This window comes from Lepidochelys kempii, chromosome 7, assembly GCF_965140285.1.
Source record: "Lepidochelys kempii isolate rLepKem1 chromosome 7, rLepKem1.hap1, whole genome shotgun sequence".
Lineage (NCBI taxonomy): Eukaryota > Metazoa > Chordata > Testudines > Cheloniidae > Lepidochelys > Lepidochelys kempii.
The window spans coordinates 44,573,217-44,594,516 of NC_136386.1; the positions used below are offsets into that span (position 1 = coordinate 44,573,217).

At 40.2% G+C, this 21,300-nt stretch overlaps 1 protein-coding gene across 4 annotated transcripts in view; it reads right to left on the bottom strand.

The window, feature by feature from the left end:
- POC1A (POC1 centriolar protein A) overlaps positions 1-21,300 on the bottom strand; it is a 109,454-nt gene that overhangs the window by 83,215 nt on the left and 4,939 nt on the right. For 3 of the 4 annotated variants that reach the window (XR_012159880.2, XM_073352460.2, XM_073352462.2), the window contains exons 4-6: positions 17,477-17,656; positions 9,729-9,836; positions 8,132-8,247 (exon numbers count right to left, since the gene is read on the bottom strand). Coding sequence is in view for 3 of the 4 variants with exons in the window: in XM_073352460.2 (XP_073208561.1) it covers positions 8,132-8,247; positions 9,729-9,836; positions 17,477-17,656 (404 nt within the window). In the remaining variant the exon portion in view is untranslated. The remainder of the gene's footprint in view (positions 1-8,131; positions 8,248-9,728; positions 9,837-17,476; positions 17,657-21,300) is intronic. The other variant, XM_073352461.2, reaches the window with a different exon arrangement.

The window sequence follows — 21,300 nt, forward strand, 5'->3', positions numbered from 1 at the left end:
TGCCCCAGAAAGGAGAATTCAGTTTGTCTAAATTTGCATTTGGACCTATTGCACTTGAGGCCTGCTTTGCTGATGCAGTTTAGTACAGACTGCAAGTTACTGTCATGCTCCTCCAAAGTATTTCCAAACACGATAATATCATCCAAATAGCACTGAACTCCATGTTGATTCTTCAAAATCAATGACATTTTTTGGAAGGCACTTGGGGCTGATGCGAGACCATATGGAACACGTTTAAAACGGAATAGTCCCTCGTTTAATAAATGCTGTGAGGTCTCTGCTATCTTCTTGCAACATAACCTAGTGGTATGCGCTCTGCAAATCAAGAGCAGAAAACATCTTTGCTCCACAGAGTTCTGCAAATACTTCTTCTATGAGAGGAAGAGGATAGTTGCCAATCACAATAGCTTTATCTGGCTCCCTTAAGTCCACACAAAGGCAAATGCCTCCACCCTTCTTCTGCATCACTACTACAGGTGAAACCCATTCCGAGAAGTTAATCTCTTCAACAATGTCCTCTTGAACAAGTTTTCTAAGTTCCTCTGAAACAGCTTCCCTGACTGAAAATGGTAAGTGCCATAATTTCTGTCATACAGGCATCACATTATTCCGCATATTAACTTTATGCGGAAACCCATAAGCACAGCCGAGTTTCTCCTCAACCTGGTGTTGAGTCCCAGCTGAAACTGGTGTGTGTACCGCAAGAGTGTTTTGCTGAGGAAGATCAATTCGTCCATAAACTACCCTGAGATCTAAAGCAGCCTATAAATCTCTGCCAAGGATAGGAGTACCTTTGTGGACAATGTAGAATTCTGCAGTTACACAGCAATCACCAAAAGTAACTATTGCTGGCAGGCAGCCACGTACTGGAATATGATTTTTTAAATAGCACACCAAGTGAAGCCTGGGTTCAGTAAAAGGCACATCTTTAAAGTAATGCAAATAGATGGAATCAGGTAGTATAGATACTGCTGAGCCAGTGTCCAACATTAGCTGAATAAAGTGATTTGCCTGAGGGTATGGCAGAAACATTTACCGTGCACTTTATTTGTTCTGGAATATGTACAGTAGTGATTTTGTCCATGCTCAGCACAGTAACATCTGGTATTGTAACTGCATGCACCTGTTGATTGAACTAGCTGCTGTGACATACTTTAGCAAAATGCCCAATCTTTTTGCAACGATTGCACTGAGCTACTTTTGCCGGATATCCTGTGTAGCTTGCAAGGTGTTGTGGGGATCCACAGCAAAAGCATGCTTTTACTGTATTTTGAATTTGCTGATTTGGTGGTTTTTCATTAGTTTTCCTCTTGTAATTGTTTGTCTGCAGCGATACTGAACTTTTCTGCAAAGGAGTCACAGCCTGGACAGTGCCTCCTGTATCCATGCTCATTATTTTGGCTTCAGCTGTAGCTGACTCAATCTGGGTAGCAATCGTTATTGCTTTTTCTAGTGTAAGTTGTAGTTCTAGAAGTTAACGTTCTTTTACAAGCAGCATGGTTGTTTTCTCAGTGAGCTGGTCTCTAATCATCTCATCTGCCATATTCCCAAAGTCACAAGTTACAATCAGACTCCCCAGGGAAGCAATATACTGCATTATAGTCTCCCTTGGTTTCTGCTCACGCTGGCGAAATCTGTAGCAATTCGCTACATTCACTTTTGGTACAAAAAAGTTCTTTAATGCAGTGAGTGCAGTCTCATATTTATTGTCTGCAAGGGGAAAAGTGTAAAATATACGCTGCCCTTCTGCTCCAAGGCAGTGGATTAGCAGAGCACGCTTTCTTACTTCAGAAATCTCTATAGCACTGATTGCAGGCAGATAAGTCTCAAACATATGGATCAAGGCAGTAAAAGCAACTGGATGCTCACCTGGGCTTTGTAGAAAGGGTGCAGATGGGTTCAGAGGCAGAAGATCCATCCTTGTCACCAAAATGTTGTAGTGGCCAGGCAAGGTACTAACAAACTTCAACAGGACTTTATTTTTTAAAATGGAAACCTCTTTTCCAAGCTGCTATTGCACCCTCAGTAGCTCTCCCTCAGCCCCTTCAACTCCTCCCCCCTCCTTCCAGTTTCCTGTCCTTTCCGACTCCCAACAACCAGTGCTCCCTATTCTTATAATTACAAGCAACATCTAAACACCACACCTCCACACTCAGATCTATTATCCCCCACTCCATATACCCATTCAGTTAATGGGCATACATGTATTTTATCAAAGGAATAAATTTCAGAACAGAATACTTTGACCAAGCCTGCACAGAGAAGTGACCAGAACGATGGTGGCCAAGAGTGGATCCTCTGAAGCCCAGGACAGGAAATGAACTACTTTCAACTTCAACAAAGAGCACGGGAACTTTCTAGGATGGAAGGAAGCCATACAAACCCCCCAGACAGGTCAAGGCCAAGCTTTGTAAGCAGCCACAGCTTTTGTGCCCAAGTACTTCTTGGCAGCCATAAGCTCAGAGAAAGTTCCATCTGTCCTCCTCTGCCATTAATTATTGCTATTTATTATCTGTACTACCTTAGTGACTAGGGACCAACTCATAGACCAGGGACACCACTGTTCTAGGCATTTACAAATACAGAACAAAAAGACGGATTGTAAGCCTCTTGAGGCAGGGACCAAGTAGAAAGTGAGACAACAGATAGATATAGACAGAGGGAGGAGTACAAAGAATGATGCAATACTGGTCAGCATGATAGGCAGTGGTCACAGCAAACTAGCAGCATAATCACTGTCAATTTTTTGTAGGCTTCACAGCAAAGGAGATTTAAAGGTGGATGATGAAGTAGCTTTGCAGATATTAATGGGGAACACCTCCCAAGCATATGAGGCAGCATGGGAGAAAGCACACCAGATGTTTGAGAAGTTAACGAGTAGTAGAGGTTGGCATCATGGGCCGTTAGGAGGCGATCATCAATAGCTCAACTGCTTCCCATTCCCCTCAAGAGATACTTCATACCACCACCTCCTCCTCCTCCCCCAACCCACTCACACTGAGTTTGACAGCAAGTGCTGTGATCCAACTCTATTTCATGCTGCAACCAACAATACCAATGAATGGTAGAGGCAACAGGGGAAAGAGGAAGCCGCTGCCACTGACTTGTCCATTTGCCATTCAAGGCTTAAAAGTGTGTATGACCAATATTAGAGAGACACAGTGTCTCTCCAATATCCTGGGACCAACATGGTTACAACTACACTGCATATGGCCAATATTAACAGCCAGTTATGATTAGCCTAGTACTAAGGTCATACGCACATCTCTTTTTGCAGATTTATCCACTAAAATTGAGTCACTGCAGTCTATAGGGTGAACTTAAGTATTGTGACCAAAATGTAAATCATGAACTGTGACAATGGTCAGCCCATTGAGTACCAGAGATTAGTTAATGCTATTTTTGCTGCCATTGACTAGAATATAAATTAAGATGGCCATAACACAACCTCAATAAAGGTGGTTTCCATTGTACATCTATTGTTCTGTATTTTTCATCTTTTTTTGTTCTTTATCAACAGTTCTAATAAAAAAAATATTCATCATGTTACAAAAAAAAAAAAAGTGTAGGGCTGTTCCAGTAGACTAATGTAAGCACAATGTGAACTGACAAATTTTGGGCACTGCAGAGCCAGCAGAGTTGGCTCCTAAAATACTGTAATCTGGGATCACCTCTGATCTGATGGCTTACTCACAGATCAATGACTCTGGGCTGTAGGTTAAAAAAAAAAGAGAACTAATGGGTAAAACTGAAGGAAATCCAAAGGATTCTAAGCTACTGTTAGTAATACAACCTCTGTTCTCCCTTGCTGCAAATGATGCCTCCCCTTCTCCACCCCCATACCAAAAATTTTAACAAAAAACAAACATGGAAAACAAATATTTTGGCAATGCACAATGTGATCAGGATGATTGCCCAGGGTACTCAACTCCATGAAATCTGCATTGCACTTGTTTTTGTGACCTAAATGTACAATATATGATATAGTAATTTATTCCAAATGTAATAAGTATAAATGGAATAAATTACTATCAACATTTATTATTAATTTGTATTGCGGTACCACCTAGGAGCCCCAGCCACGGACCAGACTCCATTGTGCTAGATGCAAATAAACACAGAACAAAAAGTCGGTCCCTGCCTCCAAGTGGCTCGTATAGAATAATCTAGTCCCCTAAATTATTCTGTTACTAGCCAGAACCCCCAAAGACACTTCAGATGGCGGACATGGAAAATGTCTTTCATTAGGCTACCTCTAATTATTTATGCACTTGCTGTAACTAGACTGGTAAGAGATGTCACTATAACTTTATCCTGCTACCTGTAAGAGTAGTGCATCATGCCTAATACACAAAATGGCTTGACACTAATAAAATTTTATGTCTGAGTAAATTCAGACAGTCATTCTGAAGAGTCCACTATTTACTCCTCCTAGATAATGAGTAGTTGAAGGTTAAGTCATATCACTGGGATGCTAGTTTTCCTTATTTTGCAATATGGTATCAGATTTGCCCATGACAACAGGTCTTAACATATTAGTGAATTTCACACCAATAACATGGCTATACAGACTCTTTTTAGTTGATCTGCTGTACAGGAGTACTCCTATCAGTGTAGTGGATAAACAGTTCATTTGTCTGCTCATTAAGTATGTCCAGATTATTTATAAGTTAGTTTATTGAGAGACACTATACAAAAGCAGAAAGCAAATTGTAAAACCTTTGACTATCATTTACAAATGGTGCAGTTGGAACAAAGTCATGGCAACAACAACAACAAAAGATCAATTACAATTCTTTAATCAATCCAGTTTGACTCTTACAATGGATTCCCTTAAAATCATACAGAAACGTGTCAGTTTTTTAACATGATTATATATTGAAGGAAAAGATGCCCTCTAGTGGAATTGAGTGATTTCATGGTTATCTGTTCTTCTAAAAATATAATTTCATTTTCACATGTGCGATATCCATAACTTCTATCTAAATCAAATGAGTTAGGTATATAAATCCTCATGCAGGAAAGAGAGAGATACCCATTTGTATCTGCAAAGCAACTGGCATGAATTCACTGTGCTCATAACCATTGCAAGTTATTAATTTTAATTTATTATTTCAAACTGAAAGTTTGGTGCCTAATTAGGATTTATGCAATAGCTGGTTTTACAAGATTTCAATAACAAAAGTGTAACAATAAAATGCCACGCAGGAAAAAGATAGAGTTAAAAATCCAGAGACAAAAATAAACCTGGCAGTCAAATAGCAACTAAGCCACACTAGACCCAGACAATTTAATCTCTCTAAATCATAAGCAGGAAGAGATCACTGTAGAGCCAAATAATGGTGTGGCTGGAAACACATGCTGTTTATCCTGCCACTGCATAAAAGCTGATAAGCAGTTTCAGATTGCCCTTTACCCTAGTTTAAGGATTTAAAAAGTTCTGCCTGTTTTATAACAGCAGAGGTTTTATACCCATTTCTAAGTTTCACTAATACACACAGTTTGGAGTAAGCACTTCTCTCAATACACAGACAACTTTGCTAGTGGAGTTTTGGCCATCAGAAAGAATATACCCCCTTTACCTCAGACACTAATATTTGGTTTGTATTGAAATTCTTGGTTACAACTATAGTGTAACCAATAATATGGTGACACGCATCCACCATCCACAAGCATTCTGCACTGAGCCTCTTCTGGAAGGTCTTTGTTTTTCTTAACATAGGTTTATCAACATAAATGTTGATACATTGAAAAGGGCTCACAGAAGAGCCCAAGAACAATTAAGGATTGGAAAATATGCCTTATAGTGAAAGACTCAAGGAGATCTATCTGCTTAGCTTAAAGAAAAAGTTAGAGGGGACTTTATCACAGTTAATAAGTATCAACATGGGGAACAGAAATTTAATAATAGAGGGCTCTTCAATCTAACAAGCAAAGGTATAACGTGATCAAATGGCTGGAAGTTGAAGCTAGACAAATTCAGATTAGAAATAAGGTGCAATATTTTAACAGTGAGGGTAATTAATCATAGGCACAACTTACCAAAAGTTGTGGTGGATTCTCCATCACTAGACATTTTAAAAATCAAGATTGGATGTTTTCCTAAGAGATATGTGTGACGCTCTGTACCTCGGGGGAACACATTACACCCCCATGTTCATCTTTATAAAATGATTGTGTGGTATCCAATGCAAAGTTGGTCATGTTGGGTGTCTTCGGAAGGGTTCATGATACACTGAACATTGTTGTTATAGTGATGTTATAGTAAGGTTATAATTTCATGTATATAGTTATGAGGCTGAAAATGTATCGTCATGGCTTAAAGCAAGCCCAGGCAAAAACTCTCCAAGAACAGAGAGGCAGTTCACACTTCATCAGGGCATGTATGGGACAAACCCAGCCCAGCCTCACAGGAACAAAGGACACTGGCCTAGGCAACAACAAAAGAATCTGTCAGACTCTCGAGTGAGTCAGCTCCCTTCCTTTGGTCAGTTTGGAAATGCAATGAGGTCATGCTCACCTGACTCTGAAAGAGGGGTGGGGGCGCAAAGCCAAGAGGGAAGAAAGGACATAATAAAAGGGAGAGACATTTGCCATGCACTCTCTCTCTCTCCCACCTACATCTACAGGCACCACACCAACAGACTGAAGCGCTGATCAAAGGGGAGAGCCTGGCTGAAGAGCAACCAGCCAGCCTGTGGTAAGAAGCATCTAAGTTTGTAAGGACACTGAAAGTGTTAAGATCAGCTTAGAATGCGTTTTGCTTTTATTTCATTTGACCAAATCTGACTTGTTATGCTTTGACTTATAATCACTTAAAATCTATCTTTATAGTTAATACATCTGTTTATTCTACCTGAAGCAGTGCATTTGGTTTGAAGCGTGTCAGAGATTCCCCTTGGGATAACAAGCCTGGTACATATCAATTTCTTTGTTAAATTGACAAACTCATATAAGCTTTCAGCGTCTAGCAGGCATAACTAGACACTACAAGACGGCGGTTCCTAGGGTTGTGTTTGGGCCCAGAGGTATTGGCTAGTATCATTTGGTTGCACAATCCAAGGAGCAGCTTACATGCCAGAGGCTGTGCGTGAACAGCCCAGGAGTGGGGGTTCTCACAGCAGAGCAGTGTAAGGCTGGCTCCCAGAGTCAAGGATTTGAGTGACCTAGCAGATCACCGGTCCAGACAACACCAGAGAAGAATGTCAAAATATGCTCTAGTGCAAACTGGAATTAATTCAGGGAAGTCCTGTGTCCTATGGCCTGTGTTATACAGGGAGTCACACTAGATGATCACAGACCTTAAAAATCTATAAACAGTAAAAACAGCTCTATATATGCATGTTTACAGTTCTGAAGTTTGCAGACTGGTTCATTAAAACACTGCCTCTAAGAAGGATTATTTACTAAAATGTGGTTAAGCAGGGACATGGTCATTTGACAAATGAGTGCAGCAATCTCTGAAGGCTAACCCTAGGGACTATCTCATCACACTTAGAGTACCAGGAGATCATGTAGCTTTGAATTTCAGAAACCCTCAGAGAGAAAGGAGGGAAGGTAAGTTCCCTTTTTTTACAGTGCTGCTGTTCACTTGCTTCCTTATGGTACCAAAGGACTTTGATAGCCTCAGTGGCCTCTTCGCACACATCCCAATTTACTATTGAATGCGTTCCTCTCAAAACACTTATCTGTAACAAGAGTTTAAGCATATGCTTTTAGAGGTAGATGTGAAGGAGGAGCTGGCTACTGAGGAGAAGTGATAGGACAGCTCTGCTTTTTTGGCATTGCTACCGCTTTCCACACCTATCAGCCATATGTACACTCACTAATTATTAATAATATAGGGAGGCTAAAGAATGATTAGTTCCCCCAGTCTGACTTAAGTAAACAGATACACAAAGCTGAAAACATTGTTGGGTAGGGACATAGCACAGGCTATATAAAGCCTAGAGGTGCCAACAGTTTAATTTAGATCTGGCAAGATTTATTTTCAACTTGTAAAGTGAGCAAGAATGCATTGCAAGCAATTTTTTTCCCCCTTGGCCTACCCTCCTGGGGATCCAGTTATTAGGTTAAATACCACAGTGGAAAAAAACAAACAACAAAAAACTCTCCTAGGTCTGTAACTTACCTTGATAATGCTGGAGGAGTCTATTCATCCTAACATCCCACACCTTCACTGTGTTATCTGTACCAGCTGCAGCAATGCACGTACCACTGGGATGAAAATCCACATGATTCACAAACCTATAAAGAAAAACCCAACAGTTTAAACTTGAAGGGATCCCTTCCAAGAAGGAGTACTACAGTAGGTTAGTGTAATAATATGGGGACAGGAGGAACTCTGACTTGATGCTAAACACAGCTCAAGTCAACTAACATTTATCTTGTGCTTCTCTCACACCCCTAAGGCAGGATATGATATAGCACTATATTTTATACATTTGTATTAAAAAGAATTTGAGGACAATTACATGAGTTCCAGAAGCAAATCTTCTGGAATTTTGTAGATTTAAATGTCTTAACATTAATTTTCAAAAGTTAATATTTAATAGAAGTAATTATTTTTTACTAAGATCATAGGAGTTCTTTAATTGGTGCTTATGAGATACAACATGCAGCGATATCCTCTGAACACATTGTTATTTTAAAGGAAGTATAAAATAGATCCTTTGTAAGGTGCTTTGTAACTCTTGCTCTATTGATACAAGCAAGACATCAGATACAAGAAAACTGACTGCCCTATTAGCATCCTTACATTGCACCATATTAAGAATACCACCAGGCGCTTATATAGTGCTTTTCATCAAATTCTCAAATCTGTTGCGTGGAGGAACCGTGTGTACTAAAAAGGCTTATGAAAAATAACAATATTGTACCATGACATTAATGAGATCAGAATCAAAGGTCATGACATTAAATACAACCTTAATGACAAATTCAGACGTTATCTTGAAACAAGAGAATTGTATGACAGGGAAAACAAAAAAGGCAGTATGCAGTTACTGGTCTATTGAGGAGGTGTGTGTCAAATGATGCTATGGAATGGAAAACTAGAAATCATGGGTTCTAGTCTCAGTTCTATCATTGACTTGTTCTGTAACCTTGGAGAAGTCCCTTAATTTTGCGGTGGTTCAGTTTTAGCTGTAAAATAGGTATAACACTTCCCTACCTCACAGACATGTAGGAGGTTTGACTAATTTTATGAATGGTTTAGAGAGCTAGAATGAAAGGTACAGCACAAGTGCAAAGCATTATTACAAACACCTTTTAATTCTTGAACTTCATTAATTTAGAGCACAATAAAGTTTTGGCAAACCTAGTGAAGGGAAGTGAGATCTAAACCTCCTTAAGTTCCCTAGAACTAGAGATCAACATTGTGTGTTGAAGAGAAGAGACATGAAAAGTTTCATTTAATGCGGTTTTGTCCCCAGCATAAATGTGGCTAAAATGATTTCTAGAACTGTTCTCACACCTAGGCCACTAGATGGACGTTAAAATATATTTAGCTCCATTTACACTGACATCCATGTTACTTTCAAGCCCAGCTATAGGATATCTGGAAGGAATTGTTGGTGACTAAAGGTCATTTCTGTGTAGCTAGGATCTATGTGACTGTGCAGTCAGTCAGTTACGATTTAATCTCTTCCAAACAGTAAAAGCAGTGTGGAAGGCTCAGGTAAAACAGCCTTGTGTGTCTTGCCCCTGCGCATTCTACTGGTACTCACCCACCATGCTCACAAAAAGAATGTATACATTCTCTGCTGGTTTTATCCCATAGTTTGATAGTTTTATCATCGCTGGCAGAAGCTATTAGTCTTCCATCAGGAGAAAATCTAAAACAAAGATAGGAGTTATAACAAAGTTCAGAACTAATAAGGAGCTGGAGGGGATAGACAGTATGGGCTAGATCTGGATACCTTACTCATGGCAGGATGCATCTTAGGGTTTCTCTACACCAATATTTAGTTCACAGCATGCTGGGATGTAAATCTACACCGCACTAGCCTGCCATGCACTAAATGTCATTGTGTACCCTGCTGCCTTGTATTGTGGATCCTGCTGTTCTCTAGTGCACTTCGATCTACTCGCATTTCAAAGCAGGGTAGATCAAAGTGCACTAGGGAATGGTTAGTGTGTAGCAGCAGGGTCCACAGATACTTAGCATGTGATAGTTTACACCCCAGCTTGCCGCAAATTAAATGTTCATGTAGACAAGTATATACTCTTTGAGTAGTCCCACTGATGTCAGTATGACTACCTGAGGAGCAAGGGTAGCAGAATGCAGAGCTAAATCTGCAAAGCTAATTTCTATGAGAAAAGCAACCTAAAAGGACTGAAATGATTGAACAACAGGAAGATAGATTAAGAGACTATTCAGAAAAAATGGTTAAACTGATTTCAGATCATCTATCCCACTTGTTTTCATTTAAACCTGTTTCAAATGCTTCATTTCTAGGCCCTGCTTCAGACAATTTCTAGATTCACTACCAGTAGGAAAGGTAATTTATTTGTCTTCAAAATTCCTATATTTCTGGTTAAGACTATTAGTAGAAGTTCAAAATAGGCAACAGTAACTGTAGCATTAGAAACGCTGTTTGACAGTACCAGACTAGTGCAACCTTAAGCTGCCCTCTCCAACAACTTCACGCATGCAAGTCACACCACTGAGATCAACACACCTCACATGCATAAATATTTACATGATTAAGGCTTTAGGTTGCAATGAAAGAATTACAGTCATGTGTATAACATAATGGGGATAACACTATTTCGATATCGCATCATGTATATTCTCACACACACCCCAACACCAGAGTACGACAGCAATATTAGAGATTAATGTCACTATAACTCCCAGATGAAACAGCAGCCTTACTTTATGGACATTTTAGGGGTTCTTCATTTAATATATACTGCATCAAAATCAGTTAGAACTAAATGACAGCTGCTTTTTAAAAGCAGCATTCTTTCCCATTTAAGCTGATTCTTTCATTTTCTACAGTACTTTTGCTATTATTTGTAGTCATATGTGCTTTTCTGACTAAAACCACAAGTGATAATTGTTTATCAGACCATTACAAGCTTCCATATTGAATACCTAAAATAACAGCAAGTTTAGCACATCAAAATGCCAAAGTTTTATATATAGTTCTTCTCCAAGACCATCTTCATTCTTAAAGTACACTTTCCCTTTAAAAAAAAAAAAAAGATTTCTCCTAACGAGGCAGGGACAGGAGTGCAGATGATAATTTCTAATCAGAGGCCTGATCAGCCTAAAAGGTGATCAGATATATTTAGATAAGCGTTTTAATACTGCTTTCTGCTGTCGAAAGGAATCGCCATACTAGACAGGGTAAGAAGAAGTGAAACAGGGTTGAAATAACTAAACAGCTGGCTTCTCTTATGGACAGAAAAGACCATAAGAATGGCCATACTGGGTCAGACCAATGGTCCATCTAGCCCAACAGCCTGTCTTCCAACAGCAACCAGTGCCAGATGCTTCAGAGGGAATGAACAGAACAGGGCAATTTCTTGAGCGATCCCTGGATGGAGACCGAATTCTTTTTTGAATCCAGTTATACTTTTGGCCTTCACAGCATCCTCTGACAAATTCCACAGGTTGACTGTACAACTGTATGAAGAAGTACTTCCTTTTGTTTGTTTTCAACTTGCTGCCTAAACATTTCATTGACCCCTGGTTCTTCCATAATGTGAAGGAGTAAATAACACTTCCTTAATCACTTTCTCTACACCAGTCACAATTTTATAGACCTTTATCATAGCCTCTCTGAGGTCATCTCTTTTCCAAGCTGAAAAGTCCCACTCTTTTTAATCTCTCCTCATAGGAAAACTATTCCATACCCATAATCATTTTTGTTGCCCTTTTCTGTACCGTTTCCAATTCTAATATATTTTTTTTGAGATGGGAAAAGCAGAACTGCACACTAGGTGTGGGAGTACCATGGATTTATATAGGAACATTATGATATTTTCTGTCTTGTTATCTATCCCTTTCTTAATGGTCTCTGAGATTGTTAGCCTTTTTGACTGTCACTGCACATTGAGATGTTTTCAGAGAACTATCCACAATGACTCCAAGATATTTCTTGAGTGACAACACCCTGTGTAGAATCCATTAAGTCCATTAATGGCTATTAGCCAGTAAGGAATGGTGTCCCTAGCCTCTGTTTGTCAGAGGGTAGAGAAGGATGGCAGGAGAGATATCACTTGATCATTACTTGTTGGGTTCATTCCCTCTGGGGCACCTGGCATTGGCCACTGTTGGTAGACAGGATACTGAGCTGGATGGACCTTTGGTCTGACTCAGTATGGCCATTCTTATGTTCTTATCCGTTGTGACGTTACACTCCATATATTTATGGAAATATGCTTATGAGTGTGAATATAATGTAACTGGAATATGCTTTTTGCAAAAGGTCTCTTGTAAGGATCATTACAAACCTTATGATCTACTGTTTCATCCTATTTGTTTCCATGTATTATTTCTATGTCTGGAGTTAGGAGAATAAGGCCATGGCTACATTTGCACATGTAAAGCGCTGGGAGTCAAACCAGCCCTCAGAGACAGCAGCAGGGAAAGCGCTGCCATGCGTTTACACTGTCAGCAATAAGCACAGCGGCGTGGCCACATTAGCTCCTCTTGCAAAGCCAGAGAGAGCAGTGCATTGTGGTTGCTCTCCCAGCATGCAAGTGGCTACAGTTTGCTTTTCAAATGGGGGCAGGGGAGGGTTGAGTGTGACAGAGAGTATGTTATGTGTATGTGAGGGGAGAGTGTGTGTGTTTTGGGGGGCAGAGAGCATGTCAGCATGTTGTCTTGTAAGTTCAGACAGCAGCAAGGGGAAACCCTGGTCTCAAACCCCCCCCCCCCCCGCCCTCACACACACGCACACCACATTCCACAGTAATGGTTTGCTTTGTTCCAGAGCAGATAAGCATGGCAGCTGTCAGAAGTGGAGCTTTGAAAGGGGATATCCCCATGCCTGCAGCCGAGTCCAAAACAATGCCAAGAGTGGCCACTTGACTTCAGGGGATTATGGGATGTTTTGGGAGGCCAATCACAGCACAGTATTGCAACACATCATCCACACGGACACCCGAGCGTTTCAGCAAGGTCTATGCTTCTTGTGGAGGTGGATTACCAGGAGCACTCCAGCCGCAGAGTCCAGGCGCTCTAAGTGCCTTGCCAGTGTGGACACCTCAGGAGTTAGGGTGCCCGGGGCTGATTTAATGTGCTCTAACTTGCAAGTATAGCCAAGACCTAAGATATAAACTTGTATTACTGATATAAACATGTTAAGTGGAAGCCATTAAGGGTGCTTCAGAATCAATGAACTGTGAATGGGTTTGTTTACCTGCAACCCTTCCTGTATAAGTGTCTCCCAGCTACTAGGTAATGAAGAAGGAGGTCTTACAGTGACATGTGACCATGTCACCTGGTACTGGAATCCATCTGAAACTTGGTGCTTTTCCATTTAGAAGGAGGGGTGGGAACCCAGGGATACAAAAGATTCCCACCTTGTGCCAAAGATATAAAAGGGGGTGGAACAGAACAAAGGGGGCTGCCAGTCATGAGAAAACCCCTAGTTACCACCTGAACTGGAACTAACAAGAACAGTACCAGGGGAAAGGATTAGCCCCAGACTAAAGAGTCTAGTCTATGAAAACAGTTTACTGGAACATCGGAAGGTGAGATTTACTTGTATTCAGTTTCTTAACTGCATTAGGCTTAGACTTGCGTGTTTTGGTTCATTGTGCTTAGTAACTTACTTTGTTCTGCCTGTTATTACTTGAAACCACTTGAATCCTACTTTTTATACTCAATCATCACTTTTGTTTATTAACAAACTCAGAGTAAATGATTAATACCTGGGGGAGCAAACAGCTGTGCATCTCTCTCTATCAGTGTTATAGAGGGTGGACAATTTATGAGTTTACCCTCTATAAGCTTTATACAGGGTAAAACGGATTTATTTGGGGTTTGGATCCTATTGGGAGCTGGATGTCTGGGTGCTGGAGACAGGAGTACTTGCTGAGCCGTTTTCAGTTAAGCCTGCAGCTTTGGGGGCATAGTTCAGACCCTGGGTCCGTGGTGCAGCAGGCTAGCATGTCTGGCTCAACAAGACAGGGTTCTAGAGTCCCAAGCCATCAGAGAAAACGGGCTCAGAGGTAGTTTCAGCACAGAAGGTGACAGTCCTAAGGGGGTCTCTATGACAGAACCCATCACACCCATCATTTTGTATGTATAGTTCAGATTGTGTTATCCAGTGTGCATTACTTTGAATTGATCAACAGTGAATTTTATCTGCTATTTTATTGCCCAATGACACAGTTTTTTAAGATCCTTCTGTAACTCTTCACAGTCTGCTTTAGACTTAGTTATCTTGAGTAATTTTGTATAGTCTGCAAACATTGCCACCTCACTGTTAACCCCTTTTTCCAGATCATTTATGAATGTGTTGAACAGCACTGGTCCCAGTACAGATTCTTGGGGGACCTGGCCATTTACCTCTCTCCATTCTGAAAAGAGGCTGTTTATTCCTACCCTCTCTTTCCTATCTTTTAACCAGTTACTGATCCATGAGAGGACCTTCCCTCTTATCCCATGATTGCTTACTTTGCTTAAGAGCCTTTGGTGAGAGACCTTGTCAAAGGGTTTCTGAAAGTCCAAGTACACTATATCCCCTGGAGCACCCTTGTCCACATGGTTGTTGATTCCCTCAAAGAATTCTAATAGACTGTTGAGGCATGATTTCCCTTTACAAAAGCCATGTCGACTCTTCCCCACTAATTTGTATTCATCTATGTGTCTGATCATTCTGTTCTTTCCTATAATTTCAAACAATTTTCCTGCTACTGAAGTTAGGTTTACCAGCCTGTAATTGCCAGGATTGCCTCTGGAGCCTTTTTAAAACATGGGTGTTACATTAGCTATCCTCCAGTCAACTGTACCAAGGCCAATTTAAGGGATAAGCTACATACCACAGTTAACAGTTCTGCAATATCATACTTGAGCTCCTTCAGAACTCTTGGGTGAATATCATGTGTTCCTGGTGACTTATTACTGTTTAATTTATCAAGTTGTTCCAAAACCTCTTCTACTGACACCTTAGTCAGACACAGTTCCTCTAACGTGACACCTAAAAAGAATGTCTCCGGTGTGACAATCTCTCTCACATCTCCTGCAGTGAAGACTGATGCAAATAATTCATTTTGCTTCTCCACCATGGCCTTGTCTTCCTAGAATTCTCCTTTAGCACCTCCATCATCCAGTTGCTCCACTGATTGTTCAGTGGGCTTTGTCCTACTTCTGATGTACTTAAATTTAGCTGTTACTTTTTGTGTTTTTGCTAGCTGCTCTTTAAATTCTTTTTTGGCCGGCCTAATTATATTTGACTTCCCAGAGTTTATGCTCCTTTCTATTTTCCTCAGTGGGATTTGACTTCCAATTTTTAAAGAATGCCTTTTTGCCTCGAACCACCTCTTTCACTCGGTTGTTTAGCCATGGTGGCATTTTTTTGGTCTTCAAAAAAATAAAAAAAATAAAAAACCCCACCACAACCACACCCAGTAAGAGGGTACACATAGTTTGAGCCTATATTATGGTGTTTTTAACATTTCCATGCAGTTGGCATGCATTCACTCTTGTGACTGTCCCTTTTAATTTCCTCATTTTTTTTGTAATTCCCTTTTTCAAGTTAAATCAGGGGTTCTCAAACAGGGAGTCATAAGGTATTTAAATGGGGGGAGGGGGTCGCGAGCTGTCGATCACCACCGCCAAACCCTGCTTGATTCTCCAGCATTTATAATTGTGTTAAATGTTAAAAAAATTGTGTTTTTAAATTTAGAAGGGGGCGGGGGTCACACTCAGAGGCTTGCTGTGTGAAAGGGGTCACTAGTGCAAAAGTTTGAGAACCACTGAGTTAAATGCTACTGTGGTCAGTTTTACTGGCATTTCCCCCCACCCAGTATGTTAAATTTAATCACATTATGATCACTATTACTGAGTGGTTCAGCTATGTTCACCTCTACAACCAGATCCTGCACACCATTTAGGACTAAATCAAAAATTGCCTCTCCCTTTGTGGGTTCCACGACTAGCTGCTCCAAGAAGTAATCATTAATGGTATCTAGAAACATTTACCTCTGCATCCCATCCTGAGAACACATACCCAGTCAACATGACGATAGATGAAAAATCCTGCATTATTACTGGGTTTTCTGTTTTTTGTAGCCTCTCTAATCTCCCTGAGCATTTCACAATCACCCTTACCATCTTGGTCAGGTTGTCAGCAGTATATTCCTACTGCTATAGGGATTATTATTCCTTATGATTATTATTCAAGCATAGAATTTCCATCCATAGAAATTCTTTTATACTCTTTGATTCATTTAAGATAGTTACTATAATTGACTCTATGCTTTTATTCCCCCACATATACTGCCACTCCCACACCAGTAAGACCTACTTTGTCATTCCTATATTTTCTGTACAGTGGTTTTACCATGTCCTACGGTTGAACAATGGCAATAATCAATATCCTCATTTAAAACCAGGCACTCAAGTTTAACCATCTCCCTATTTAGACCTCTTGTATTTGTATACAAGCACTTATAAAGTTTGTCAATATTTAGTTATGTCTTTGTTTGACTTTCTCTTCAGTTCCTACCTACTTCATCAAATTCTATCATCTCCTCTTTATTAGACTATATAGCATCCACTTTAATAAATCCTCCCCTCAGGGATGTGTCTGTCCGAACTGTGTGCACCTTCATACCTGTTGGCTTTCCCCCAGCCCTAGTTTAAAAACTCCATTACAAGCTTTTTAATTTTACATGCCAGCAATCTCATTCCATATTAGTTTAGGTAGAGCCAGTCCTTCCTGTACAGGCTCCCTCCTTTCCCAAAAGGTTCTCCGGTTTCTAATAAACCTAAATCCCTCCTCCCGACACCATAGTCTCCTTGAGACCCTGCTGTTTGACTATCAAACTGGCACTACACATAGAACTGGAAGCATTTCAGAGAATGCTATCATGGAGGACTTTTAAAAAAAAAAATATATATATATATCTTACCTACTGCCCTAAATTCGGCCTCCAGGACCTTTCTCCTATCTTTCCCCTATGTCATGTACCACTTGTTCCTCCCCAGCACTGCATACAAGTCTATCTAGGTATCTCAAGAGGTCTGCATCCTTTGCACCCAGCAGGCAACTCTCCATGCAGTTCTCCCAGTCATCACAAATCCAACTGCTAAAGAAAAAAACTGAGATGTTACATTTACCTGGGGGTTGGGCAACAGGATATATGGATGTCTATACCTGTTCAAAATTACTTCAGCTCAGGACTGATTTGAAGCATAAGGCAATGTTGTTACACCAAAGCCGCATGTTGAATGCACTCTTTGTTTTAAGACATACATGACCACCGCTTTTTGCCAGCGGGTCGTACTTACTTGGCACAGCGAACCCAGTTTATGTGCTGGCTCAAGGAAAAGAGAAATTTCTGTCTGTGAACTGTCCATACTTTGACTGTTTTGTCATCAGAAGCTGTAACCAAGGATTGTCCATCACTGGAGAACTGAACGCTTCTTACAGTTGCCGTATGAGCCTTGAACACAGTAGATTCTCCTTTGCTAGGTAGAAAAAGGAGTGTATTATTTTTAAGTTGCACGAGAGCCTAAAACAGTATGTTCTAAACAGCCTGAAGCTTGTGTACAGTAAACAGTGTTTCTAACCACTATTTCTATAGGCACCATATACATTTATGTTAGGAGGAAATTGTTGACCTATCCTGAGCAGACAAGTGTTTAGGAACTATACAAAATATAGCACTAAAAGAAACTGCTCTGTTTGATTTTAGTTACTGAAGCCCATCCTAACTTGAGACAATTTACATTTGTGTTGTCTATACAGAGGTAAGAAAAAGGACATGTTTTAAAATTAGCGTGCATCAAATATTCTGCTTCAGATACACTTCCATTTGGTAGCAATGGAATGTCTAATACGGAGCACAAAATAACATTACAGCAAATACTTTTCCTATACAGCATCTTCTAAGAAATACACGATAGCTACTTTTAATCAGAAATACGAGAAGTGTGACAAAGTGAGATCAATTTAAAAACACAAACAAGCTACAGAATTTAATATTAAGTATCATTAGTTCTTCTTCTTGCCAACATTTTCAAAGTAGTGCAGAAGGTATTTTTCTGGCAAACAAATACAAGATTGCAGTACAAAATTCTGAGAATGTCAAGATTCAATAGGTGGATGGGGAGACTATCAGCCCTGAACCACTCACTCCCTAGAGTAGGGTGGGCTAGCAATACCACAATGCTGAATGATCTAAAAGTTCAAGCCAAGAGCTGAATGAGAGAAGTAGTGGGGTTCTCATTAAAGCTGATATTTAATGCTTGCTTGATAAAAAGGTATGGTCTCCAGACAGCCACAATCATCATTGTAAACTCTCATTATAAGGGTAGAAAAAGTTTGTCATTGAGTTTAAATTCTTTTACTAGTTTATTTTCAAAACCCCTGGATTAGAGGACAGGATAAGTGGGATCAAGGAAGATCTGAAGAGGAAGGGGGAGGAATGAATGAATCTCAAAATGGATAAAATCCATGTTTTTAGAGCAAGACATGCAAATGTTAATTTGGTACTGAAAATTTCTGAACTACCTACCTTCATTTTTAATGAAGTCAAGACCTTCTCACACAGTATAACGCTAACAGCAATGCTACTGACCTTCATGTTTTGTTAAGTTACTCAAGACTACCCTTATTGCTTTTTTAAGTTCTGCCCTCAGTAAAGAGATTGCAGTGCATTTATTTTACTACATTTAATCAAGCTGTGAATTTAACACACTAAAGAGGCATCTGACAATCTTGATATTTTCCTTGAGTATAGTTATAGAAGTTCAGTGACTGATAATTCTAAACATACACACACAAATGAATACTCAAAAAAGTTACCACATGACCTGCCTCAAGACGGGCACAGGTAGAATAATTCCCTTTCCATTCTAGCTTACTTCTGAGATGGCAACCATACATACAGCTTCAATCACTGAACTGATATCTTCAAGGCACTGAGATATCATTTAGCACAATTCATTCAACTTCAGCCTTCCCAGAAGATCCAGTCTTTCCACACAATTTACACATTCACTTCCAAGAACTCCAATAAAGGAGGCTTTTTTTGTTGAATTTATTTTCAGGATTACATATATTGGCAGCCAGGCTCTGGATGCAGAAGAAGAAACTGTCACTCCCTTTTTTCTGTCTAGATGGATGAACAGTGAGGTTAAATTTTAATCAGGTATAATTTATCTAGTGTCTTTAAATAATACACATGTTTTTATATACAAGTGTGTTATATTTCTTCCAGGAAAGTTCTATTAAACAGAAGTGAACTATAACTGAAATTGCAATCTGCACATTTTCATACTGCTTCAATGTAAGTGTAGCTTAACTTTGATCCATTTTACAGCGAAATTGGATCAATTGTACAGTCATGCTGTCATTATGAAGGTACGACACCTCCATATTAAAGGACAAATTGAGATTTGCACTACAAATCACAGATTAAACTTTTATTTACGAATAATAGTGTATCTTCCCTAAATGTATTACTTTCTCTGAGTACAGAACAAAAATGTAAAGAATTTACAAGAGAGCCTATTAGCTTATGAATAAGTTTTTAAAAATGGGTCTTGAGAAGGGAAGGAGGGGCAAGTCTAATCTTTTTTTGTTTTTATTTCTCTAGCAAATAGAGTCTGGATTTTTTAAATCTGACTAACTTCTAGATTGTAGCAAGAACTAGGGCACAGGCTAATTTAGGCTTACTGTGTTAATAAACAAAAATACATACAATTACTCATAGCCATAAAACATTCCAACAAAAACAGAAATGATTAATTTTAGAATGTCTTCCCTGCCTCCTGGGCTGCTGTGTTTAGTTTCAATTGCTAAAGAATACAAACCCAACACCAGTAAGAGAGACCCACCGCAAGTCTGCTTCCCTCTCAGGGCCCAGACTCACGATTTCTTTGTAAGCGACAAAGAGTCCTGTGGCACCTTATAGACTAACAGACATATTGGAGCATAAGCTTTCGGGGGGTGAATACCCACTTCATCAGATGCAAGTAGTAGAAATTTCCAGAGGCAGGTATAAATATGCAAGCAAGAATCAGGCTAGGGATAACGAGGTTAGTTCAATCAGGGAGGATGAGGCCCTCTTCTAGCAGTTGAGGTGTGAACATCAAGGGAGGAGAACCTGCTTTTGTAGCTGGCTAGCCATTCACAGTCTTTGTTTAATCCTGAGCTGATAGTGTCAAGTTTGCAAATGAACTGAAGCTCAGCAGTTTCTCTTTGAAGTCTGGTCCTGAAGTGTTTTAAAGGTAGCCATCCTGCAGCAAAATCTGCTAGTGTGTGTCCAGGGAGGTCGAAGTGTTCTCCTTCAGGTTTTTGAATATTGCCATTCCTAATATCTGATTTGTGTCCATTTATTCTTTTACGTAAGGACTGTCCAGTCTGGCCAATGTACATAGCAGAAGGGCACTGCTGGCACATGGTGGCGTATATCACATTGGTGGACGTGCAGGTGAACGAACCTGTGATGGTGTGGCTGATCTGGTTAGGTCCTGTGATGGTGTCGCTGGTGTAGATATGTGGGCAGAGTTGGTATTGAGGTTTGTTGCCGGATTGGTTCCTGAGTTAGAGTTACTATGATGCAGTGTGTAGTTGCTGGTGAGAATATGCTTCAGGTTGGCAGGTTGTCTGTGGGCAAGTACTGGCCTGCCTCCCAAGGCCTGTGAAAGTGAGGGATCGTTGTCCAGGATGGGCTGTAGATCACTGATGATGCGTTGGAGAGGTTTTAGCTGAGGACTTTATGTGATGGCCATAGGAGTTCTGTTGGTTTCTCTCTTGGTCTTGTCTTGCAGGAGGCGGCTTCTGGGTACACGTCTGGCTCTGTTTCCTTATTTCCACCCTGTGGGTATTGTAGTTTTGAGAATGCTTGGTGAAAACCCACCAACCCTTTGCCGCTTTTACAGATCCAGACTAACACGGCTACCCCTCTGATATTTCTTTATGGTCTTTAATAGTAGTACTTCCCAGAAAGCCACCCTTCCCCTTCATGTGGTAACCAGCACGAGGATTCCAGCCCAGAGAGATGGGGAAGATCACTTCCTCAGTTTAGTGCAAGAGTCTGGCAAGAGGAAGGAGACACTCTCAGCTCCATACAGAGGTCCAACAGATGTTACTTCTAGAAAAAGTA